This window comes from Pygocentrus nattereri, chromosome 15 (assembly GCF_015220715.1).
Source record: "Pygocentrus nattereri isolate fPygNat1 chromosome 15, fPygNat1.pri, whole genome shotgun sequence".
NCBI classification, from domain to species: domain Eukaryota; kingdom Metazoa; phylum Chordata; class Actinopteri; order Characiformes; family Serrasalmidae; genus Pygocentrus; species Pygocentrus nattereri.
This window is the reverse complement of record NC_051225.1, coordinates 28,760,211-28,786,071: the sequence shown is the minus strand read 5'-3', so window position 1 is coordinate 28,786,071 and position 25,861 is coordinate 28,760,211. Positions and strand designations below refer to the sequence as shown.

The window sequence follows — 25,861 nt, the reverse complement described above, 5'->3', positions numbered from 1 at the left end:
ATATATATATATATATATATATATATATTAAAACTTTTTTAACAGCTTAATTCCCATGTATTGACTGGGGTGTGAATTATATCAAGTGCTTTTATTTAAAAAAAGTGAGGAATTCAAGTTTTCCATGATATGAGCCCTTGAAAGTTATTTTGCAGGTATATTTTTTCATGATTTCTTGCATCATGGTTAGAGTGTGGAAGTAAGGAGGCCTTGAAAATGATTTTTTCATGATTGATTCCTGCACTGCACTGTTTTAATAATTAATAAAGCCAAATTCAAGATAATCAACTTCAAAGTCACTCCCAAAATGTGGAGCGCATAGAAGCAACTCAGTCATCAGTCAAATTTCAAACAGGGTTCATAATGAATAAATGAAAACATCAACACACACACACACACACACACACATTTTCTTAGCCGCTTATCCTTTTGGGTCGTGGGGGTACTGGAGCCTATCCCAGCAGTCATTGGGCAGAAGGCAGGATACACCATGGACAGGTCAAAAACAGCAACAGACATGCGCAAATAAGAGTTTTCAAAAATCTCAACCCTAAACAGTTTTTTTGTTAAATATCTTTTTTCAGTGAAAAAAAAGTAGTTTTTGTGTGGATGGGAGGCCAAAACAAAAAGAACAACGTATGTTTTTCAAATAATCTGTATACATGCAGAAAAGGCCTCAGCCTTCCATCAACTTAAAACCAACTATTTTTCAAACTAGTTTGAAAAATAGTTGGTGTGTGTTTAAAATTACAGAACGTAGTGCAGGTTGACTGCAGCTGCCCATTTCAGTACTCTTACTAACATGCCCTCGTTCACATGGCCTCACCATTTACCCTTTTAAGCACTGTGTGTGTTCTGAATACCAAATACACTGCTGACTGTCCCCTCCTCTCTGTGTGCTACGCACGGCCACTTATGTAAGACATTTAATGCACTTCTGAGCAGTGAAGCTGAAGCTGGCGAGGCCATTATTTGTGACAGTATATCATGTAAAGCGTCTGATTTGAAGTTTGTATTTTTTAAAGCTAGCGATATGATGTTAGTGTTCAGTGTTTGAGGACAAAAAATATAAAGTTTCTCAAATTACTTTAACTGACCCTAATTACTGTGTAGATTTCTAGCCTTCATTGGTAGTGTCTTCCAAAACTACTGGGGTACCAGAGTCACCAGAATTAAACTTTCATGTTTAGAGAGTTCAGTTTGTGTTCTTTCATTCTCATTCTTCATATCATCCTCTGTCCTGTGCAAAGAAAAACTGTGATGACCTTGATGTGCATTCCAAATGCAGCAGTTTCAACTAAATTGAATACAAGCAGACCGGTAGGTTAACACATGTATTTTTACAGTGGGCGTGCTTGTACTAGTTTAACAGTATTTGTTTTTTTTTTAATTAAAGACTATATCATGGAATTTATCTACATAATACAATTTTTTATCTGTAGTATGATGTAGTATGCAAACTGTAAAAGTTTAAATCGTATCATTCATTCCTCAGCGCATTTATGAGAACCAAGATGCAAAATAGTTTTTGTGATGTCATAAAAACACATTCACATACAGTATATCAATCTATTTAGCTTACAGCAGTTTAGCTCTACCCATCCATACTGAAATATGTATTGTTCCAGACTAGACTGCTTTCTGAATGAGGCACAAGACAAGCCAGCCAGTCAGGCCAGAGCTCATCTACATACAGCAGTGTTAAAACACGTTCTAATGGATAAAGAGAGCTTGGAAAGGGACCACGTGAAACGAGGGTTATTTTTCAGTACATAACCTTGCACAAAAAAAAGAAAAATGTAGCATGTATCCCTTAAACTCAAGATACAACTAAAGACTGCATTAAGGCCAAGAGGTACAAATAATACGTAGTAATTTGCAAAGATTTGGGTCAAATTACATGTTTTGTTGATTTATGTGTAAACTTCATGCAAGTTCACACATCCTCTACAGAGAACACACTTCTGCACATTTTAATGCACATTTCACTGTTTATATGCAGAATTAAACACATTAAAAATAATATATAACTTGTGGCCTGCGCTATAGTTATGGCACATTTTATAATTCCCATCTGCATGAATAAAACAAATACAAGGAATACATTTTTTTAGAAGCTAAAATATGTGTATATATGCATACCTGATGGGCCCCTTGTGGCATGTGGGATATGTTCACAGGTTTTTCATCTTGCTGATCAACTACAAAAACACAGTTAGGCTTTGGTGGGACATGAGAACAGTCTTAAGTTTGGCCTAGGCTTAGACTTGGATCCAGGAAACTGGCCCAAAGACAGATAAAATGAAAAGGCTGCACATTAAAATGGAATGCAACCTCTTCTAGCATAGTTTTAGATGTCTGCAATTTAAGTGACCTAGTGTCAGCAAACTTGCACTATACTGCATGTTATTGTATAAGGGAATCCACAGAATGGAAATATTCAGCTAAAACCTCAGACGAACTTAGAGGTTTCCCTCAGCTTTTACACTACACATTTACATCTTTATGAACTGTTTATTAGCTGTTCGGTTTCAAAACGTACTTTTCACAATAGATTGGAGCAGGATGGTGACATGCAAGTCACTTCTCTCCAAGTCCATGAGTTTATCTGATAGTATCCTTGCTGACAAAGTTTCCCCAAAGCCCTGCAGACAGGCAGGAAACCATCAGTCCATGTCATTACATGTTTACAACAGACTTCATGTAAACACCCCCTTCATAAAACCACGTCCAGTTTAAGGACAGCAACATTAATGAGACTGGCTATTATTACTGATTAAAAAGTACCTCCCTCCAAACTAATTCAAACAATTACATGAAAAATTATTTGCAGAAGCAGGCATCCGCCCAAGAACTAACCAATTTTCAAAATGTAAAATGCCTTGCACTTTATTTTTGTTGGCCCTTTTGTTTTCGTTAAAACTTTAAAGCCAGCGTGTCCATTAAATTCATCATATTCTTTCACACTGCATCCTCGCAGACCTCTTGTATGACTCTGGTCTTATATTGCTGTTGTTAATAAAGAACAAAGACTCAGAAAACAAAATCCTGCTCGAGACTCATGAATTTATTGTGAGATGTTCCAATGGGCCACAAAGAAAAACAGAGTCCAAGACATGGAGGTTTTAATCTGTACAAAAACTAAGTCCCAGCCTACTGGTCCTTCATCTCCTTCAGTCTCTTGATGGCAGACTTGACTGTGACGGCAGATGTTGTGCTATGGAAGAACGGTAAGAGCGTGTTAAAGAAGCCCAACAATTCAAGACTTACCACACTATGATAAGTGTATACTTAATTACTAAAATCGGCCATCATTGAAGATACTTACTTGTACGTCCAGGCACCTCCAGCTACAGTCTTCATGCAAGACCCACAGTGCCAGATGCCAACAGCCCGTCTCTTCATCTTGGTCTTAAAGTATACAACAGTCATTAGCAACATAACACGCTGTAATCATACAAACAGAACAGCAACTAAAATTGAATGGCTTAGTGAACATAATTTAAATATGCCAGCCATTAAATAATATTCCTCCTAATGAGGCATTACTGCTTCCAACAAAAGCCAGTAGAGTCAGTGATTTGGTCAGAACTAGAGCAATGGTCTTCATAAGCAAAATAAGTAGTGTAAAACCACAGCCCATTTTAGGTTAGGATTAAACGTTTTATTGTCCCAATACGACCAATTAAGTTTTAACTGCCTTACTTTGGTCAAGTAACTAATTTGTCTTGTATCTGCAAAGATCTTAAGCTGCTTTCATAAACCTGTACCTGAGAACAGCCCACACAATATGCAAAAAAGTGCATGTGGTAAACCTAACCCATGTAATCATCAGTGTGCTACACTATTTTGATCCCATGCTCTGCTTCATAAAGACTCCAGCTTTTGATAAACTCACTTTTTTATATAGTTTACTAGCCAAGACATTATGTACCAAGTGTCCCCTATCAGGGTACTTCATGCGTGTGTACACAACCTACATAAATCTACAACAAATAAAGTCCCAGCCAACGGGAAGATGCAACTTTGTGAAAAGAGACAAAAGGAGACTCTGCAACATTTACACAATTTACAAGCCACTAAAACCACTACAACTGGTAACACAGGCAGGAAACATGGTTATTATTATACCATAATAAATTACAATAATCTTTTCTGAGTATACTGTGGACACCGGTACTGAGCGTTTCTTTACACAGAACAGTTAGATCTGTTTAACTGGATACAGTACAGTATGCGAAACGCTAAACAAATTTTTTCATGTGTGTCATTACTGGTTGTTTATCTGTTCCAAAAACAAAACGCTGCGATTTACTGGTTACCCCATCAAAACATATGCCCTTCATCTTTCGGAAAGCTCAAAACAGCCCGTTTGAACAATTACTGATCGAGGCTTTTAACCTGCAAATATTTCACCCAATACTCACCTTGCCGCAGAAGGAGCAGGTGTACTTAGAATGCTGGCTGATCTCAATTTTTTTCACCATCTTCCTGAGGGAAGCACCATAACGGGTGCCGTATTTTCCCACAATCCCCACCTTCTTGGTGCGCTTGGCCTGTAATAATGAAAAGCAAGACAAACAAGAACAATGTTCCACATTTGAATGAAATCTGAAGAAACAAATACATGCACATGTGTGTTTGAGTTTACCTGTAGCTACTTCATTTTGTCAGTACTTCATTACAAATACTAAGGTACCACGCTCAGTGACCTCTGAACCCTCTTAAGTAAAATCATTATACACGTCACGGACCTCACAAGACCGCACAGCTACAGTAACCAAGGTTACAATGCAAAACCCTCCAAGCGCCGATTCAGTCTCTATCTCTTATCTAACACTGAAGTTGCTCCAGAGCAAAGGCTTCTCAGTCCGACCACCATTATCTTGTGGGACAGTGATCTCCGGCTACCGAGCTACACTAACTTACCTTACTTTATTCGGCCCTAATGAACGGCACAATCCACACTTTTTACCATTTCATAAACGCCACATTAACTTTCCTGGCCGGTGGTATTTATCACATAAAAACCGCTGAAACACCTGCGTCCACTTCTCCGTCACTGACGGTAGAGTAACAACACACCGGGTTAGCCTAGCTGCGGCTCGGCTAAACGCCCTAGCGCAGACGATAAACCCCGGCAAACGCGAGAACGCTGCAGCATATACGAGTACGCGGAGGTATGCTACGACATGCTCCAGCAGTTACATCCGCCGGCTTATCTTACTTTCCAACACCGCTTTTATTAATGGCCTACACCGTCCGCAGATATGCAAAAGGGGCTATAAAAACTGTAGTTTATATAATCATTACTAACATTTGCTAATAACTACTTGGACGTAGTCACTTCGTACACTTTCCAGATTGGTATAGTATCTGAAAATAAAGTAATTCGGACAGGATTGAGTGGATTTAGACGGATTTTCCAATCGCTGTAAAATCACTCACCATTTTAGCAGGAGAGGTGCGAAGCCAAAAGAGGGAGGAGAAATTGCGCATGCGCGATTTACCATCGTTGTGAACATTGCATGCTGGGATATGGGAGGACCAACTCGTCGAAGTCCGGCGAGAAGAACGCGGTTGTAACGGGCGCGCGTGCTGCTCGCTGTGCGCGCGGGGTTTTGTGAAGAAGGACCGAATTAAATTCATTATTTAAAAAAAATTCTGGTCTTATCAACATATAAAAAGCAGAGGTTTGTGTTGTGTGCCGTGTTAGTGTGACACGCTTTCATTGCGAAGGCTTCCAGTAAATACTGGGTGATTTAAGGGGGATCAGATCACATCTCATCTCATTTTCTCCACTGAAGGGACACTTCTCCATGAGAGGAGCACCTACTGGCCACTTCGTGTTCTCCCAGCTGCAGAGGTACCCAATACAGCACTGCACCCAATTTTATCTACTGCAAAGTGCACAATTTGGGACACTCCCCTGTGGGGTAGGTATAAAGGGCACTTCTATTGACTGTAAACGCAGTTACGTTGTGACAACGTACTGTTTAGGTGCCCTCTACGTTGTCACAACGTTGAAATATAGTATCTTAGAAAGTTGTAACAACGTTGTGCTGACAACTGTCTCGGAGGTTGGGAAGATCTTGACACAGCAAAAGTCATCCGTACTGCGTTGTCTGTCTGTGTCATAACCTACTAGAATCCTTAATAATAATAATAATAATAATAATAATTCACTCAGATAAACTGATACTAGTGCTGGTGTGATGCGGTCGCGCCGTGTAGTTTCAGCAAAATGGAGCAGCTGATATAGAAAACTACACTTGTTTTAAACTATTGGCTGTCCCACGATTGTATCATAAAACTTAACGCAATAAATAGTTTAGCGGAAAATTTTTATTCTTTTGCAAGATGAAAAAAGTTGTTGTTTTTTTTCCGTAGAATAACACAAACAGGGGCAGTGCAGACGGTGACTCTGAAAAGCTAAAGGAGAAATTTACACAGGCTCAGTGTTGTGAAACATTTTGTCTGTTTAGGTCTATTTTCACGGAAACAAATCAAGTCAAAATGATCGTCATGGTGCGTCGCTATTCCTGCCCCCATCCCAGGTCTTCCAGTGAAACCTAAGGTTTATGAGCAGTCTGGCCGCTTCCTGTTCTCCCCGTAAAACAGCAGAGGGCGCCCGTAAGCGGTGAATGGGGCTCAACGGCTAGAAACGAAGAGTTAAAGCACAGCGTTTCTGACCACTCGCCCAGAACTGTCCTTTAATGCTGATTGGTTGATGAGCGGAGCAGCTCATTGGCTGTTCACACTCGCAGACGTCACGAACGAACATGAGGCGCCGTTTTAAACCCCTGTAACTCCAGTTAAAAACGCTTAAATATAACAGCGGTATTAAAATGTTTTATACTGTTCTGTGTTCAGGAAATGAGTGTATTCTTTTATATGAAAAATTTAGGCATTTATGAGCTATGATTTTGCTCAAACGCTCCATCTTAACCCATTCATTCTAGACCCAGGAGCGCCATCTAGCGTTTGAGAAACCCGGAAGACATTACAGAGTGGTACTTCTCTCTTCAAATTCTCTGATATTGACAAGCAAAATATGTACAAAATCATGTTTTATAGGATATTTTCTAATGAGAGGTGGCTACCCCAAACCCTAACCCAGTGGTCTGCGACCCTGGACTCCTGGAGATTCCATGCTTATCTCTAATTCATCTGATCCATCTTTGGGAAGAGATTGAGCAGCAGGTGTGGCAAATCGTGGTAGCAACTAGGATCTGCATGAACGTAGCTCTTCAGGATCAGAGCTGGAGACCTCTTCCTAAGCCCTAAATTTCCATTTTGTGAAAATTATGCTTACATTTTTTGTTTGTTTTTTCTGGGCATCTTATCACGTTTACACTAATAAATATCAAACAATTGTACTGACCATTTACTTATGTCCCATTATGTACTATTAAAGGGTCCATTTCCTACATCTTTCTTGTGTTTTATATTTTCTCTCTCTGAGGTCCACTTGTAACGTTAGTGAGGTTCTATGTACCGGTTTTATGTAAGTCAACAAACTCATTTCCCTGACTTTACAATAATGTTATACATATTTAAAGACAATGATAGGGTTAACAATAAGTCTAGGAGTTTGAGTAGGCCAATAAAAAGCATATGCTTGGTCATTCTCTTACTGGGCACTTTTAAACTCCTTTTTTTAAATGTTCAGTATACATTTTTTTTGTTAGATTTTGCAGAAATATGTTTGTTGACTAGTAGTAACATTGTGCAACAGTGGAATGGATTTAGACAAGTAACAAACCAGGTCTCACAACTTCAAGGAGCACAGCTCTATATTATTTCTTCTCATTGTCACACAATGTTGCCTCAAGGCAACATGCTCCAAAAGGACACCTGCACACAATTTTTAAAAATGTTTTTGAATTTAATAATCGAGTCTGAAAAAATAAATCAAGAATAATTTTATGCAACAAAAGTGACCCAAACATGTTCCTTTTTATTGCTCTCATAATGCCTGCAGTAGAGGGTTTAAATTCAACAGGCACTTTTTGTTGCTGTCGCTTTAAGAATGATTTATGTAATAAGCTCCTTTTATATTGAGCCTCAAAAAGCAATCCAGGCTAAAACAATCCTTATAACTTCAGTGTGAATGGGTGGGGCTAAACTGCTGTAGGCTGAATAGGTGGACTTTTTTTTTTTAAATGTGTTGGCTTTTGTGACATCACAGTAATGCTGAATTCAAAACAGGCTGTTTTTTGCAGCTTAGAATGCAGCTCTGAAATCACTGGGGAGTGAATGGTATGTCTTAAAACGTAGCAAATGTCTAAACTACATAAAAGTGTTATTTTTAAAAAAGAAAAGTGAGAAAAATTCAGTTTTCCTAAAAATGAGCCATTTCATTCACCAACTTTATCATTATTCATTAGTTCTTCTTTCTTTATTTGCGATAACATCCCTATAATTGTTTTTTATACTAATTAGAATAGCTTGGATTTGACCTAGCATTAATAACAGCACAAAGTTATTGTAATTGATACAACACACAACTATACTGGTCAAAGTGATTATCAGAGCAACACAGATGGAAGCAGAACTATAATGTATTTGTCCAAGAGCAGCATCAGAATTTCAAGTGTTACTTTTATCTTCAAAGACAACGATTTCTAGAATACAAAGAGAGATGAGTTACAAACATACATGTATAGAGAAAGATTCAGGTTTAGGCAGGAAAGTTTGGATTGCTATTAAAAATACTGGATAGTCCCTTTTGGAGATTAGATCTAGTGCATACTGGCATATGTTAATTTCACATAAAGAAAATACAAAATCTTTGTTACTTTTAAATACATTTGCAGCATTTTGATTACTTGGGTTACAATTACATTGAAAAGAAACCATAACCAGTACGGTGAGTGCCCTAAATGCTACTGAGTGCACATGTACTGCAATGGCATTTAACACTAAATGTACAACAAAGGCACAGAGGGACCAGATGGCTAACATTTCAAACAGATTCACATCAATCACGTACTGTAACAGTGTAAATAAGAAAAACTAGTGTTCAAACTTAATCAAGAAGTGAAACATATCTGCACGATTGGAGGGGGCATCACTGCAGTCATTATGTTAATGGATTATTAAATGTGCTACTGAGGTAAGATCCATTTTTAGGAACTATAAAATTCACAGATGGGAAAGAGGTATTCGGGGTTAGTCAGTACAGGAATGGCAGGATTGTTAGCTGGGGCACCCTCTGGTGGAGGGAGTGTATTTCATCTCTTCAGAATCCAGTTTCTATGCTGAGGGTCCGGCGGGTAACATGCTCTATATCCCCGGTCACATACTCATCAAAATGAGTCTGGTACTTAGCCAGCATTTTCAGCATGACACGCAGATTTATCCACCACTGCTCCTTTGGCATCCTGTGCCTGCAGAGACACAAAGCACGTTGTTAAATGTGCTAAAATACATCCCTCGAGTGCAAATGCTTGTTGCAATGCAGTGAAACAAATTAAAGCTCCAGATAAAACAAAAATATTTTCACTTTTGCTACTAAAATTAAATTTTATTCTAAACATCTAGCAAATGCTTGACTGACCTGTCCCAAACCCCAAGCCTGCTTTGCCAGTAAGGAGACATGCCCCCTCTTGAGAAATGTGTAAAACACATATAGAGGTGTACATGTACACGTTCACGTGCACATACACGCATACATATACGTCTACATATATATGTTCTGTAGACTATCCCCACTGTGTCCCTAACTCAGTAAAATCAAACTCCAGCTTTTATATGGTAACATCTTATAGAAGATGAGGTTCTTATTTACGACAGGGGTGGAACAGAATTTGAACAAAGCCGCACCAGTGATCTGTAAAGGTACTGCTTATGTAAGCACTATCAAAAGATTAGTAGTATTTACAGCACATATTTTGTACATGCCTACCGTGTTCCTCAAGTGCAAGATTAACATACTTAGAAAGAAATTATGGATTTAGCTTACATGGAGCTTGGAGCCTAAGTAACACTCCGAGACACATAAACGCTAATCTAAGGAGAACGGTGCTACTCACTCAAAGTCAGTGTGGTCCTTGAGCTCCGTAACTGGGCTAAAGGACATCACTTTCCTGTTCATGCCTATGACGCATGCTGTCTCTGGAGCGTTGGCAAACACACGGCCTGGGATGGGGCAACATGAAAAGGTTGACATGACATTTCCAAACACTTCCGAAACTTGCCTCATACAAAAGCAGGCTGCCTAAAAATAACTTGACAAAGTTGGTGTTTTCATTTCCTTTGTTTGCTAAATGATAAAATCACAAGTATTTCATTTTAATAATAAGAAATGTCACACAATTTTCCCAATTTTAATTTTTTTTTTAAGAGCCTATTACACTTCCTATTAAATAGTTTTTGCAACAGAAATCAAACAATTTCTGTAACACGCTGTCAAAATGGCTTTAAAGACAAGTTTTGTTTTTCACATATTCCTGAGAGGATATAAGAGGAAAGTCCATTTCCACATTTCCAAAACAGGAGAAATTTGAAAAAGTGACTGAAAGATACAGAGAAAATAGGATTTCTAACAGTGCAAGACCTAGTAGACCACCACCTGTAGATAAACAGCCCTTTTATCTTTGAGAGGAGAAAATTAAACTCCACTCCTGCCTCAGATCTGAAAAAAAAATCTAGTTTTATGTCCATCCTTCCACTGTGTGAAGACAACTCAATGCTGAGTCCAAAATGTGTAGCTGTCAAGCAGCTCTTACTGAGAAAATGTTATGGTGTACTCAAAACAATGGACTGACCACCCCAAAGTCCAGACCTTAACATCAATGCATGTGTTTGGGATTACTTGCATTGTGAGAGGCAGAAAATGCAGCCAATTTCTAAACTGAACTTCAAAAAAATATCATTACAGATTTCTTTGAAAAACTGAAAGCATGTCTCCTGAAAAGAACAACAGCTGTAAAAAGGCTCTTCAGTGTATTTTTCTGTTAAGTATGGTTTCTTTTTGCTGATGCTGGAAAAAAATAACCAATTAATGAGCATTTTGCCTGGAAAGTAAAACAAATGGTGGTCTATGGACGGTACTTATGCACAGTACTGTATGCCACTAAATACTATATTCTTACAATTGTGAGGGAACATGCCATATTTCTTGCCTTACCTTGTCTGTGGGTCTCTTTCATTTTCTCAGTGAGCCACAGAACAGCCTTCACACCCATTTTGGTGCCAAAGTTCCTGTCAAAAGGTGTTGGGACCCCACCCTAAATTTTTTTTAAAAAATAAATAAAAGAAAATCAACTCATCAGAAATGGTTAAAGTCAGTTGCATTTCAGGATTAGACATAAATCTCAATCGATTATGGGAAAAAATATCAGTTGGCAAACCTTTCTGGGCAAGTAAAATATACAAGTGCAAGCTTTTAACAAAAAACAAGTCTGCATAGCTCAGACACAAACATGGATCAGATGTTCTGTGTATGATGATACAGTTTAGATGCTGGTCAGATGGTCAAACTGCATCAACTTCCTCACCTGCTGTAAGTGTCCCAGGACATTAACCCTGCAGTCGAAGATACCCTTGCCCTCAGCTGAGTACAGGTTGTGGATAAAGTCTGTTGTGTAATGTTTGTGGCACTTCTCATTCCTGAAAAAGGGAATCAGCACTCAGTATCTCCACTCTGTTAACATAAGATATTACCAGCATCAGACTTCTTTTGGAAATCAGCCTGGTCCATAAATATCATTCCCCAATCTGTTTACATTGAACAGGTTAAAAATGTAAAGAACAATAGGCCTAATTTATTGATGTATAAATTGATTGTTATACAAGTGTAATTACAGGAAGAGCTGGGCCAAAAATGCTTATGTTGATAACAATGAACAGAAGCTGGAAGCTAGTCTTGAGGGGCCAGACGCGATAATGAGTCTTGGGACAACTATGAGAGATTTTCACCTGCATGTGGGTAGGTACGTAGACTTGTTAGGGTGGAAACAAACTGAGAGTGAAATTTATAAACCAATCCAATGCCCCATGAAGGTGGAGCTCAAAGTTAGGGGCAATGATGCGTTCGTCAACATTGTTTGACAGACAGCAAACCTGTCTCCAGCCCAGGACTGTGACTTAAGTTAGCATAGCTTAATAGTCCCTCAGAAAACTCCAATTACATGTATATGTGTGTCAGGTGTGCAGAGAACACATTACTCATGGTGAAAATAAACATTACTTTCAAAAGGTGACAAAAAAAAAAGGTTTAAATAATGATAGCGTTTTGCTAGCTAGCTTGATTTGCTTATCAATTATTCCAGTACAACTAATGAGAACAGACTAGAGAAATGTTTGGGGTGTGTTTTAGAGGGGGTGTATCCATGGGAGCAGCAGATTTAGCAAGTTGTCCCCAGACGTGTATTCTTGCCCCACAAGACTAGCTAGTAGCCACCAATTAGCATGACATAATTTACACAGTGTTAAATGATGGCTAACTGCTGTCATTCAGGTGTTAGCATCATTGGCTGAACTATTCCCTGAAGTTATGTAAACTATACGCAGAGACGAGTTATTAGCCTTCGTTTTGCCTTGTTAAGCCGTGGTCACACGCAGACTGCCGCCTCGCTGTTATGAGGTGGTGGAGGGGATGTAAAGTTCAGTAAAAACAGTTAACGTTAGCTGGTTAACAAGTTTGTTTTTTTTGTGCCAAGTGACAGGTTGACAGTGGAACGTTTCTCTGTTTAGTACTTTTCAGAAAGAAGACGCAACAGTTTTTCCTAGTGGTTGATGCTTCTGAGGTTTGCAAATTCACAGAGTTAAAAGGTCACCTAAAAGGTGAAATTTACCACTACTGGAAGCGATTTTTCGGGACCTGGCGTCCTGTCCCATTCGAGTGAATTTGCTTTTTTGCCAAGTAGATTTTACATGCAAGGGGTGTGACTGCTTTAAAGGGAAAGATTACCTCAGCACTAGGCCTCGCTGAATGTCCTTCTTCATCTTCTCTGTCAAATGCTCCACATTCATCTAACAAAACAAAAAAAGCAAATCAAACATTTTTTGTAGGTCTAAAATGTGCTTGACTGGTGGCACTAGCATTAAAGCTTTTGTATTAGTGCACATTCATTCCTATGAAAATCCCTCTAACCAGCATTAGCACATACTTGACTCGAGATGCTAGTGGTTATCACAGGGAGGGTAATCTGGGTCCAACTTAAAAATTCAAATATTGCACCTGAAAAATGTAAGCTTCAAACAGCAGAGTTTACCTCCAAGTCACGGATGTTGAATGATTCTTCAAAGATGTAAGCTGCATCTGCCCCCACAGCAATGCCTGTGGTGGTTGCCAGGTAACCACAATATCCTCCCATGGTCTCTACAATGAAGACCCGCCTCTTGGTGCCAGATGCAGATTGCTTGATTTTGTCACAGCTCTAAAGGAACAGCCAACAGACACAATTTTATTGCTTATCTCCATCTTGTGTGTCTAGTATTGTCAACTAAACCAAAAAAATAAGCTTTCAAAAATAACTGTGAAGGATTTCATTTTTGCGATAAAAGTCTTATTAAAGCCCTAAATGAGACTGGCCTGAAATCGAGTCATGGTCACTCCAAGAATGATGCAGCATTCACTGTTTCATTGATTTACAGAGTGCACTGTTAATATGTAAACCTTGCATTTTAATGAGAGACTTCTTTTTTTTTATTTTATTTAAAACCTTCTGCTCGTGGGCAACTCAATTGGTGCACTAGCATTTCTCAAAGTCATCACTTGACTCAGACTTAGACATGTGGCAGTTACAGACTTTGATAGCATTAAAACCATAAAATTCAAACAATAACCACATTTGTCAAACAACATTGCTGATATACGATTACTCATTACCTCCATAGCAGCGTTGACGGCTGTGTCTGCTCCCAGACTGAAGTCTGTGCCTGGCACGTTGTTGCTTATGGTGGCAGGAATCACACACATTACAATACAGAGTTCATCATAATGCCCCCGAGCCTCCACCAGCTGCAGAACTCCCTCATAAGCCTGAGGAGGTTTAAAAACAGGGGGTTTTAATACTAAAGGTGTAGTATTAACCCCAGAAAAGAGTAGTAGATTATAGACTAGAAAACAATAGACTAGTAGTAGCGTTGTATATTATATTATGACACCTGAAGACATCAAGACATGACTGCATCTTGATATTTTGTTATTCTAAGGTTCCAGTAGACACAATGTACCAGCAGTGCCAATGTAAAGGCATCATCAAGCAATTTTTTTTTTCAACATTTCACATTGCTCTCTTTATAACAAATCCAGTTGTGTGTATTAATGTAACATAATTTATTACATTATATACAAAAACAGTGAAGTCTAGACTGCATAATTTACTCAATAGTACTATATTCAACTGTTCCAAAATTGCTGTCACTGAAACACTTCTAAAGATGAAACAACCTTCAGATGGACTGTGGCATTTTCACACCCCTAAGAAAGTCAAGTCACAGATTTGTAGTTTTAATACCTCAAATCCCCCGATCACCAGAAGGGACTGTATATTGTATTTGCTGATAGTCTCCACTATTTGTTCCATGCAGGAGTTGGGGAGGGTTCTAAAATTCAGAAGAATGAAATTAGTTTTATAAAGCAGTTCAAGTTAAAAAAAAAAAAAAAAAAAAAAAAAAAAAAAAGAGAGAGATGAACAGAAATAAAACATACATATTGGATAAATAGATATTTCACATATTAGAATAAAATAAAATATAAATGTGCACATTTTGCACTTCATTCTTGTGTTAACCTAAGCATATAAACAGCAAATGTGCAGAAGTGCATTCTCTGTAGATGTGTTAACGTATTTTCATTTACAAAAAATAAACAAAACTGTATATTTAATCTTACAACTCAAGACAGTCTTTATGAACCCACCTTTTAGTCCCAAGCAGTGACCCTCCCTGGCCAGTCCAGCCTGCTACATCATGCCAGTGCACCTCAGTCACCTGCAGAAAAAAAAGCCTGTAATGACCCTCTAGTGACCCTCCCTCCTCTAATCCAGCTGCTGCCATTTATGCTTAATTGAAGTGCCTTAAAATGAAGACAAATGAAAGACATATTGATTGTGACAACCGTGTGTGTGTGTTTTCAGTATTGCAGCAATAAATTACAGCAGAGATTTCCGCAAGTGCAGGCAAAAAGTCTGTTGTGCCCTTTTCTAGATTAGGAACCCAAAAAAGTTCATGTGAACTCACCATGCCTTTGGCCAGACCTTCAAACCCATCATTGATATTGTAGACTCTGAGACCCTGGGCAAGACCCACTCTGACTGCTGACCTCACAGCTGCATTCATGCCTGCTGCAGGAGCACCCACATTCAGAATAGCCATGGAGTGGTCACTCTCGAGAGAGAAAGAAAGTGATAAGTGAGTATCTTTCTCTGCACTTAAGACCACCTCCTTGTTTCTACACTCATTGTCCATTTTATCAGCTCCACTTACTCTATAGGTGCACTTTGTGGTTCTACAATTATAGACTGTAGTCCATCTGTGTCTCTGCACACTTTGTTAGCCCCTTTTTACCCTGTTCTTCAGTGGTCAGGACCCCCAAGGACCCTCACAGAGCAGGTACTATGTGTGGTGGATCATTCTCAGCACTGTAGTAACACTGATGTGGTGGTGGTGTGTTGCGCTGGTCTGAGTCAATCAGACACAGCAGTGCTACAGTCTACAGCTACAGACATAGCAGTGTGGATATGCTACAATATGTAATTGTATAACTTTTTCCCCAAACTGAAAAGGAAACTCCCCCCCCCCCCAAAAAAAATCCATATTGGAAATATTTTTCCAGTAAAATAAGTCCATTACACATAACTCTAACATCATGACAGAAAGAAAGACAAATTAGCTCAATTTAGGCAAGAAAAGTTACTTACTTTTGATTGAGCAGGTTTCTGATGGGCCAAAAGCTTGTAGGTGTTCCAGTTGTTCTCAAAGCTCCTGCAGTCAAAAAATGAATGAGGAGTCATTCACAGACACACAGACACACCCACCCCAAATAACATCCATTTATCACACTCACTTTCCACGGAGTTGAATGGCTTCTTCAAACCGCTTCTCGTTCATGGCTTTCTGTACCTCCTTTGTCTAATCACGGGGTAGAGGAGTGACAGACTCAAAGAACTTTTAAAATTGTGAAGTTGGACAGTAGTACAATATTTTGAAAAATCAACCTATATCTCATATTTGGTTCAGCACAACCCAAGACCACCTAGTGGGTTTTATTTAGTCTAATAAAATGGGATTGAGCAGACAAATATTTTAAATACTGTGTAGGATATAGATCATTATTAAGTTACCCTAAGTAAGTTGTCAACCTACAACTTTGTCAACCATTATCTTGTTGCAATATTCTCGAACAAATCTTAAATCTTATACTACAAACGTCAGATCAGCATACTAATGCTGAAAGTAGGCCAAAAAGGCTGAGCTGCTGATTAAAGTTACAAAAACATCAGCCTAAACATGAACAAAATGGCAAGAGCTAGGAAGGGATTTGGCATTATGAGAATGGAGGTCTCATGGAGTGCGAAGTGGTTATGGAATGATCTGATATTATTTAAACAGGAAGGGTTACAGAGTGATTTGGGATTATGAGAATATGGGTAGGGTTATGGAGTGATTTTGGATTATGAAAATGGGAAGGGCTAATGAGTGATCTGGGATTATGAATATGAAAAGTGTTATGGAATGATCCGGTATTAGGAAGGTTTAAGGAGTGATTTGGGATTATAAACACATGGAAGGGTTAGGGAGTGATTTGGGATTATGAGAAAGGAAAGCATTATGGAGTGACCTGGGATTATGAATATGAGAAGTGTTATGGAATGATATGGTATTAGGAAGGGTTACTGAATGATATGGGATTATGAGAGTATGAGAAGGTTACAGTGTGATATGGAATTGTGAGAATGAAAGGGTTATGAAGTGTTTTGGGATTATGAGTACGGGGAAGGTTTTATAGTGATTTGAAAATATGAGTACGAGAACTGTTATGAAATGATCTGGTATTATGAAAATAGGAAGGTTATGAAGTGATCTGGCATTATGATAATGGGAAGGGTTTTTGAGTGATTTAGGATCATGAGTATGAGAAATGTTATGGAATGTTCTGGTATTATAAAAATGGGATGGGTTAGAGAGTGATTTGGGATTATGAGAATGGGAAGGGTTATGAAGTAATTTGCGATTATGAGAATGGGAAGGGTTATGGAGTAGAATTAAATGCAGGTCTTACCATATTGACACACTCCATTAGAGGGAGGCGCATGGCCTGGTTACCAGACAGTCCAATCACACAGGCAGAGGTTTCTGGAGTGGCCTCCAACAGAGCCACGACAGCCTCTACTCCCAACTTACTGCTCTGTGGAGAGACAGACAGACAAACTGGCAGAGAGATTTTTTTAAATACACGTTCACTAAGCGTAATGCTTATAAACCTTAGCTAGCACTACACAGAGCTGTCAGATCATCTGTTATATCACTGACCCGCAACCCCTGATAACTCACCAGCACCCTGTCGAAGGCAGAGGGTGTCCCTCCCCTCTGCACGTGTCCCAGGACAGTGACTCGAGTGTCATAACCCAGTCTCTGCACCACCAGCTAAAAGGCAAGTCAAACTGACAGTGACTTTCAGAAGATAAAAACATAGCATATAATGCTGAACTCAGATATGAATTATCATCTTACATCCTTCACATAGTTAGAGGTGATGGGCTCGCCATGCTTATCAATGGCTCCCTCTGCGATGATCACAATGTTGAGGCGAGAGCCCTTACTGCGGCTCTGTAGAATAAAAAACATGCTTACGCTACTGTTCAAAAGTCTGTAATCATTGATTTCAAATCATACACCACTAATCTGGTTGCAGATAAAAATCTAAAAAAATAAAATAATAATAAATTTCTAACAATGAAGATCATGTCAAATTCACAGATCATTTAGAAAGCTATGAAAGCTGTTAGAGAAAAAAAATAAAAGGAAATGTTCAATGTCCAGAATGATGAATGAAGCTGAAAATGATTACAAACAGCACTGTTATGATAAAATTTCATTTCAGGACCAGATCAGATTGTTTAGTACATCATGACAAAAAGCAGATTACAGTAACAGTATTACAGTAACTATATAAACTTTAAAGTGTACTTTCAATTTTTCATTTCTAGTTAATTTCAGCACAAGTTCTCACAAGTTTCAGGAAAAAGCAGGAACGCTGGATAACTACAATAGACAGAAAATTACACAAAGTAATAAATAATAATATATATATATATTTTACAGTTCCCACACTTTGCCTTTATTACAGCTTCCATTCTCTGTGAGAGACCTTAGTGCTTTTAAATAAATCTGCAGGTGTGTTTTTCCACACCTCCAAAGTTCAGTCTTAGAAGCCGATTGCCTTTTGTGCTTCTCTGCATAGGACTTCAGTTTTTGGAAACTCCAGTTTTCTACTTATTTTCCTTTCACTTTCTCCTTACTTCTTCTATGTCCTCAGAAATATCTCCTTAAGCCAATTTAAATGCACATGAGAAAGAAATGTGAAGTCAGTGAAGGTGAGTTTGGGTAGCTGCCTGTGCGAATGTTAGTGTCTGAAGGGGAACAGCCAGTGACTTCTTTGGGAACAGCTTTTACTTTTTATATTTCAAGAGGTGTTAGTTAAATATATGTTTCCTGCTCTTTATTTCTGACAATGGCTGTATTGGCTGGAAATTAAATAAACAAAAGGGTGGTCTTTAACTTGTGCACAACCTGCAGTCCATATGAAATCACAACAATGATTAATATGACAATTGATTCTAAACATTTATGTCCTGGGCGACCCTGCCTAGAGCTTGTGACCTAATGTCTCACCTCTCCCAAGCGGGCACACATATGGTCCTCCCACCCTTCCTCTGGGGGAGCTTCAGGGATAAAGACCCAGTCAGCACCAGAGGCCAGAGCGGACACCACAGCCAGATATCTTAAGCATGGGAAGAAAAAAGAAAAATCACTATAATCCCATCAACAAGACTGACTGGTACACTGTATACAGAGAACTAGTAGGGGGGTGTTAAGCTTTTCACTGAAATCAAAGACAAAATCAACAACCACGTGACTTTTCCCAAATAACAAAAAATTTAACATAAGCAGTAGCACATGCCATTATCAGCTCAAAGTGAAAGGCTAAAAGGCTGTATTGTCCATGTTGTCATCAGTGCAGGACAGTTGTCTATGATGTTATCTTACCAAGAGAAAACACATTAAATCTAATCAATATATTTAATATTCCTTATCATTTGTTTTGTTATCTAGAGAAAATGTTTTATTATATTAGTTGATTCAATGCAAATAAAAACTTTATTTTATCTGGAACAACAATTTATCTACATGATAACATTAAATAATTAAAACATTTTAGAATTAAGTTTAATAAACATCAAGACAAACTCAAAATGAGAAATTAGAGATTTCAGGAGGAATTTAAGCGGTGCATAAAACAACTTACAAAGAAAACTAAAAATGTGACACTATGATGACATAGCAAATCAAATAATACAATATGTTGCATTACTAATAACAACCTTGTTTTATTCTGAATGACATATAGAAGCATGTAGGCCCCAAAGTTTACACAGCCAGTAAAGAGCACTAAACAGTACTTACCCACAATGCCGTCCCATCACCTCCAGCACAAATGTTCTCTGATGACTAGAAAAAGTAAACACACATTTATGTGGCAATAGGCACCAATAGATGAGCTGTGTTACTATAAATAGCCTCAAACAACACAGTGAATAACCTCACGTTATGCCTCTGGTCATGTCTAAGGCGTGTCTCTATGACCCCTCACCTCTGTGCAGTAGTGCTGATTGCATCGATGACCTCCATGATGCGATGAAGGGCAGAGTCTGCTCCAATGGTCATGTCTGTGCCGCAGAAATCATTATCGATGGAGCCCACAAGGCCCACAATGTTCAGATGGGTGTACTGCTGAGCCAAGGAGTCAGTGATTCTCCCTTAAAAACACACATGTAAAAGTGAAATTGAGACTTGTATACTCGCTGGAATTCAAAGTTCAGCTATCGTAAAACCAAAATACTGCCGCATGCTGGTAAAATTACGTTCTGTTGATTTTCTAACTGAAAATAAATACATACCCTCTTCAGAGAAGACATTTAAATATGGCATTTTCCTGCACATGGGGGGAAAAATGTAAAAAAAAAATCTATAATTAATGTGATTAACTAAATGTACTTTTATGTCAGTTTTGGAATATTCAATAAAAACAACACTGAAATTAGTATACACTAAAAATAATAATGTATATTTTTATTGAATGTTCCCAAATAAAATGATTAATTGAATTATTTCTTCAATTGTTTATTGATTTACTACTTTGTATTGTAGTCCTCCACTGTCTCTTGGCCAGTGATCAATTTTTAAATGCTTTAAAAATCCTGTGATCCAAGGTCTAAACTAAACTGATCAAAATTTCATATGATTTCCAGTAAAGAGCAGAGCAGTCAGGCTATCTAAAATTTGGCTGCAGGTTTCAGTCTTGGTGCCATGAAAGGCTATGAAGTTCAGCATAGCCTGAGTTAGCCAGCGCAGACAAGGCAGCTATTGATGGTGATAGACTTAAGTAAATGGAGCGGAAATCTAGAGCTACACAATGGAAGGAGAGGATGTTAACAAACAGACAGAAATCCAATACAGAGAGACACAGTTTCTCCTTTTTTCCGTCAAATCCACTTCTGGATTTTTTTAGTATGCTATATTATATACTAACTTTTACTGCTCATATATTTTGCAAATGAGGAAACAAACAGTCATATGCAAAAGTTTGGGCAGTGTTGTTCACATGAAATATTTGATTTTCTAATTGAGATAATAAGTGAACACATCCTCTACAGAGAACACACTTCTGCACATTTTAATATGTCATCACTGTTTATCTGCTAAATTTAACATTAGAAACAAAGCTTTTTTCCAGCAAATAAATACAACTTGTGCACTAAAATATGCAGAAATGTGTCATATTTAAGTGTGTTCGCCTCAGAGGATGTTGAACATGTTTACACCTAGAAAATCAACAAAACATCCAATATGACTGGGGGTGTTCATTTGTAGACAATTGTATGTACACACAATTGCTGTCAGCATAAAAACCTTTTATCTCCATTTTTTCTTTTCTCTGCCATTTGAAGAAATGAGTTGTCTTTTATATCACATGACCATTTTATAATGAATGGACTGACAGAAATTGTATGGTACATTAACTTCTCTTCAAAGGTTACCATTTTAGAAATGTTCTATGTGCTGGTTGTCTGTACACTGGTGTATTTTTCTTCGTAATTATGTTTCAGATGTAGTTACAGTTTCTGAGCTTACTGACTAAAAAATGCAATTAGCCTTCAATTTCCTTCCCTTTGATTGGCTACATTCTTATTCACTTACATTAGCTACACAACTGGGACAATATCTTGGACTAAGGCAAGTGGAAACATCTTAAATCTATAGCTAACATCTTAAATATATTTAATATTTCTCATTTTGTGACTGTTTCAAAAATATAACATCGTAATCGTTCTGGGGATCTGCAGACCTCTCTGGAAAAAAGGCGTAATTGCATGGAATGTGTAGAGTAATACATAACAATGGCTGTACCTTGGATCCCTTCCCCAAATAAATAAGCATGTTCAAAGAGTAAAAAAAAAAAAGAGTAAAAAATTCTTCTGTGGACATAACTGAATTATCTACCATTGTCAATATATTTTCATCAGTGTAATGTTGATTAACCTAAAATCCAACCTAACCAAAGCTGTACTTTGCAGTTGAAAATTTACAGTTGAATTATTGCCAGAGTTGGGCTTATGTTCCCTAGATAAAACCTCCTTCTTTCAGAGTTTGAATGTTTTTTCGAAGCATTACCTTCCTGCACCAGCTGGGCCAGCAGGTCACTCCACTCATTGCGGAAGATGTTGGCTCCAGTGAGGCTTCCATCTCCACCACACACGCAGAGGTTTGTGATGCCCCTCTGGACCAGGTGGAACGCAGCTGCCAAACGACCCTCTCTTGCGGTGAAAGCTTTACAGCGGGCACTCCCAATCACAGTGCCACCCTAAGAGAAACAGGATTAAGAAGGGATGTAAAAATGCACTGCCACAACACTCTAACACACCTGCTCCAGCTAGTTAACTTCTTCTGAAGCCCATAATTGGCTAGATCAAATGCATTAGTGCTTGGTAAGTAGGGGCAGCAAGTTAAATGGAACTAAAGGCTGGAACTAAACACTGCAGGAAAGCAGATCTCCAGGTGGAGGGTTGGTGACCACTGGTGTAAACAGTTTATGTCCAGTATGCAAAAGCATGTAAATATCAGATACAACCATTTCCAGTCAAAACAGCCAAAAAGGGCAAGTTATTAATTTCTCAGTGCAATTTATATTTTTTATATATATATTTTATTAATTAATTTTTTTAATAAAGCTGAATTATACGAAAATCATCAAATTGAGGTGAAATAATCATGTTTTATGAGGTCACCCTTTAAAGCTAAAGTTATTCTTACAGAGGTGATGAAAGGACCATACAAACAGATTGTATGCGCAGACAGTTCATCCCTTTATTTCCTCCTTCCTTTTTAAATTTCGACTATGACCTTAAGGTCAGTGTCAGGAATTACAGAGAAATCCAATTTAGAATAACTCAACACAAGCACATACACAGATTATCCCACTTCTGTTGATGAGACCAGCAACACACAAGCAGTCTGAACTGAAAGGCCTCTAAACCTTTCGGGAGACATGACTAAGGACATGCAAGTGTCCAGTGTGTATGATCACATGACCCGAGTGGTGTGTAGCTGCTGCAGCAGAGAAGAGAAACTGGACTGTGCTAAAGACCGCTGTGGTAATCTCAGATTTAATCCCCTCAGTCAGCACTCCCTCACATAATCTCAGTCCCACTCGCTCTCTGTCACCATTTAAAACCTTCAGCAGGTCAAGACACAGCTTTGAATACAGAGGCGCTCACATTTATTGCCCCCGCTGTAAATAGGCGGACATCTTAACAGTTCAGTGGAGATGTAGGGCAACATTCTTTATCTGTCTGAGACTTCTCTCATTTTGGCAAATTGCACGTTAGAGTACAAAATGAGGTCTTTACCCACCAGCTGGATGATGTTGCTCACGCTTTGCCAGTTGGCGATTTTGATGTTGTCACCTCCATCCACGAGCCCTTCATAGCCCTTGAAAGAAAGCCAGGTTGTATGATTGTACAATGGACTAATGCAGATACTATGAGCAATAATCATTCAACTGGGTTATATGTACTAATAAATTGACCTTACCTCATAGATCAGATAGACCTTGGCCCCCACATAAATGCCCATGCGCGTTACAGCACGAACAGCTGCATTCATTCCTATATATCATACACATACACTTTGCATATAATGCACCGTCACAGAAATCCACCTGTTCAGTACAAAATTGTAGAATATGGGCATCTTAATATTTAATAAGCTTTGCTGAAATGAAAACCCATCTTTTAACAAGATTACAAAGCAACTGGGTCAAAAGAATGACGTTTCATTCAAAAATGCTCCAAAAAGCAAGCCAAAAATGTATTAGTAAAAATATGAAGCCAAGATAATGGGAAAAACAGCACTGTGGCTTGTTTAAGCGATGTGCCGTTTACGTGTGGGCAATATGGCAAAAGTCTTGGTATGTGCAAGCATGTTTACAAACCAAGACTAGTGAAGAAAGTAGTGATTTTTAATAGTTTCAAAAATATTTTAAAATTAAGCCAATTTGCCTCAACAACAAAAACATTTACTGACATCTTGTGATATCACGATACTTAGACATTTTCTCCAGACACAATGTGCATCATGTTAGTTTTCCATAGGCTTGATTTATTAAGAACAGAGTAAAAAGAACCACATTGGTCAAAAACCATGACTACAACGATGATTCAGCACTACACATATTGTAATGCACTAAACATACAGGACTAATTCGTAAGGAGACATGCAGTTGGTCAGTTTTCTTTAAATCCTGACACAATGTGACAGTTAATCACCATAACCAAGAATACCATCATACCATATTGCCCACCCCTGGCTCCTGTGTGTGGAGTGTGAATACGCCCCCTGCACTGCTGCTGCCCACGACATGGGGTTACATAAGAGAGCAGTGCTCTCATACAATCCATCCCCTTGAATACAGAACTGTATAAATTAAGAATAAACCACTTTAAATAAACTTCAGCTCATGAACTATTTAAATATGCAAATGTATTCCAAAATTGGCCTTTGTACCAAAAAAACGTAGTCCAGGTCAAATTTGCAGTGTCCAAACTGAATCAGATCCAAGCTGATTAAATCTACGGAAACGAAATTCCTCAAATTCCGCCACAAACCGCCAGGCTAAAGCAACGGACCTGAACCGCAGGTCACGGACTTAAACGAAGCTGAAGTTCGCTTTATGCGAGCTTATTGCGGCACCATTTAAGGTGGAACGTGAAAATTCGAACAAGAAGCAGACGAATATGAGGCCAACTTAAGCCTCGTTAGACTTAAGCTGATTGGGGTTTACAAAGCAGGAGAAAGTGGACAGAGAGGGAAGCAAATGATTAGCCGAAGCAGTGCCAGCTTCATTAACGTTACCCTGTGCATCTCCACCGCTAGTCAAAACAGCGATGGCTTTTCCAGCGCCCGCCATCCGGAGCTTCTCAAAATCCAAAAACATGACGACTGCCGTGTAGATTATCTGCTAACGTGTGGTTTCGGAGATTCAGAGTCTACAACTGGAAAGAACGCCTGCAGCTTTCAATCCGACTTGGAAGCTGTCTCACTAGCCCTCCGTCCTGCTCAGTATGCGGGAGACATGGCAGTAGCTGTGTAAAGCAATGAGGCGATTTTGCTCTGCTCCGCCTCTTGTTTGCACTGGCGATGTCCGATTCATGAACGAATCGGTTCTTTTGATCCTTCCATACATTTAGACTTTTATGACGTCTAAACTGTTTTGTAGCGTCTTATAAACAAAATACCAATTTACCAATAAAATGAGAATAATTTAACTGCATAATTAATAAAAAAATATGACAGTCTTTGGAGCTTTTGCATTTTCTTTCTGTATTGTGTAGCTTCTTTCTCCTTTGTTTGTGTTCATGCTTCGCTCTTAAAGATGTGAGGTGAGTTCCCTGGTTTGTGGTCGTTTTATGAAGATGAGAATAGACTCGGTGAATCATCAGTGAATCACTAAATAGGACATTCAGTCCATTAAAACGTACAGTTCAAAATAATCAGTTCGGTAAGCTGAATCGAACTTCCTATCACTTGTTTGCACGGGTATGTTTTTTGAAACTTTGCATGCAATGTGCAGCATGTTATCGTACCACTCCAGCTAGAGAAAACTACCTTATAACTCTGATCAGAAAGCAACAGCATTAGATATTTTATAGAAATTCGGTTTCTATTTTTCTATTTTTTGTTCTATTAAGTATGTGCTGTTTTCATATTACTGCTTGTCTAACCTTCATTTTGATAAAATATCTAATTTAAGTTGTGGTTGTGGATACCATAGCAACCACTTAGCAACATCCTGGAAACCATCTGGGACACCACAGCAACTGCTTTGCAACCAACCACTTTGGATACCATAGCAACCACATAGCAGCACCTTAGCTATAACTTGGAGTACCATAGAAACCACCTAGCAAAACCTTAGCAACCATAGCAACCATAGCAAGCTTAAGATGCGCACTAACTCTGCATTTTCTTCTGGAAATGCGCTATTCTAGAGTAAGGTGTTGTGGTTGAACTGACGGGAATTACATGGTTATTGGTCGCCCTGCACTGTGGAGATATTATGACTCAG

General features: G+C 38.5%; 2 protein-coding genes and 1 long non-coding RNA gene across 3 annotated transcripts; 1 reads left to right on the top strand and 2 right to left on the bottom strand.

Annotated features, from left to right (window-relative positions):
- Nucleotides 1-3,046: 3,046 nt before the first annotated feature.
- On the bottom strand, nt 3,047-5,551 carry rpl37a (ribosomal protein L37a). The gene is made up of 4 exons (XM_017725680.2): nt 5,449-5,551; nt 4,428-4,556; nt 3,329-3,411; nt 3,047-3,217 (listed from the first exon to the last, which is right to left on the bottom strand). Exons 1-4 carry the CDS (start codon nt 5,497-5,499, stop codon nt 3,154-3,156), a joined length of 327 nt encoding a protein of 108 aa, XP_017581169.1. The 5' UTR covers nt 5,500-5,551; the 3' UTR covers nt 3,047-3,153.
- A 17-nt stretch (nt 5,552-5,568) lies between these two features.
- Nucleotides 5,569-7,434, top strand: LOC108444480. The gene is made up of 2 exons (XR_005131493.1): nt 5,569-5,936; nt 7,078-7,434. It is a non-coding gene; the product is annotated as an uncharacterized LOC108444480 (long non-coding RNA).
- Nucleotides 7,435-8,372: 938 nt separating this feature from the next.
- pfklb (phosphofructokinase, liver b) lies at nt 8,373-24,908 on the bottom strand. The gene is made up of 22 exons (XM_017725662.2): nt 24,649-24,908; nt 23,329-23,402; nt 23,149-23,226; nt 21,910-22,099; nt 19,829-19,994; nt 19,642-19,686; nt 18,850-18,958; nt 17,689-17,784; nt 17,509-17,601; nt 17,237-17,362; nt 16,022-16,086; nt 15,876-15,939; nt 15,196-15,342; nt 14,876-14,946; nt 14,472-14,559; nt 13,841-13,993; nt 13,224-13,388; nt 12,920-12,981; nt 11,505-11,616; nt 11,135-11,234; nt 10,038-10,143; nt 8,373-9,392 (listed from the first exon to the last, which is right to left on the bottom strand). Exons 1-22 carry the CDS (start codon nt 24,728-24,730, stop codon nt 9,245-9,247), a joined length of 2,340 nt encoding a protein of 779 aa, XP_017581151.2. The 5' UTR covers nt 24,731-24,908; the 3' UTR covers nt 8,373-9,244.
- Nucleotides 24,909-25,861: the final 953 nt, after the last annotated feature.

Excerpts from the sequence above, each read along its gene's own strand:
- rpl37a (XM_017725680.2), bottom strand. The coding sequence starts at position 5,499 with ATGCGCAATTTCTCCTCCCTCTTTTGGCTTCGCACCTCTCCTGCTAAA. Across the intron at positions 4,557-5,448 it reads GCACCTCTCCTGCTAAAATG|GCCAAGCGCACCAAGAAGGT; the intron begins GTGAGTGATTTT and ends TCATTATTACAG. Across the intron at positions 3,218-3,328 it reads GGAGGTGCCTGGACGTACAA|CACAACATCTGCCGTCACAG; the intron begins GTAAGTATCTTC and ends GTTCTTCCATAG.
- pfklb (XM_017725662.2), bottom strand. The coding sequence starts at position 24,730 with ATGTTTTTGGATTTTGAGAAGCTCCGGATGGCGGGCGCTGGAAAAGCC. Across the intron at positions 19,687-19,828 it reads ATCAGCACTACTGCACAGAG|TCATCAGAGAACATTTGTGC; the intron begins GTGAGGGGTCAT and ends TACTTTTTCTAG. Across the intron at positions 13,994-14,471 it reads TGGTGATCGGGGGATTTGAG|GCTTATGAGGGAGTTCTGCA; the intron begins GTATTAAAACTA and ends AAACCTCCTCAG.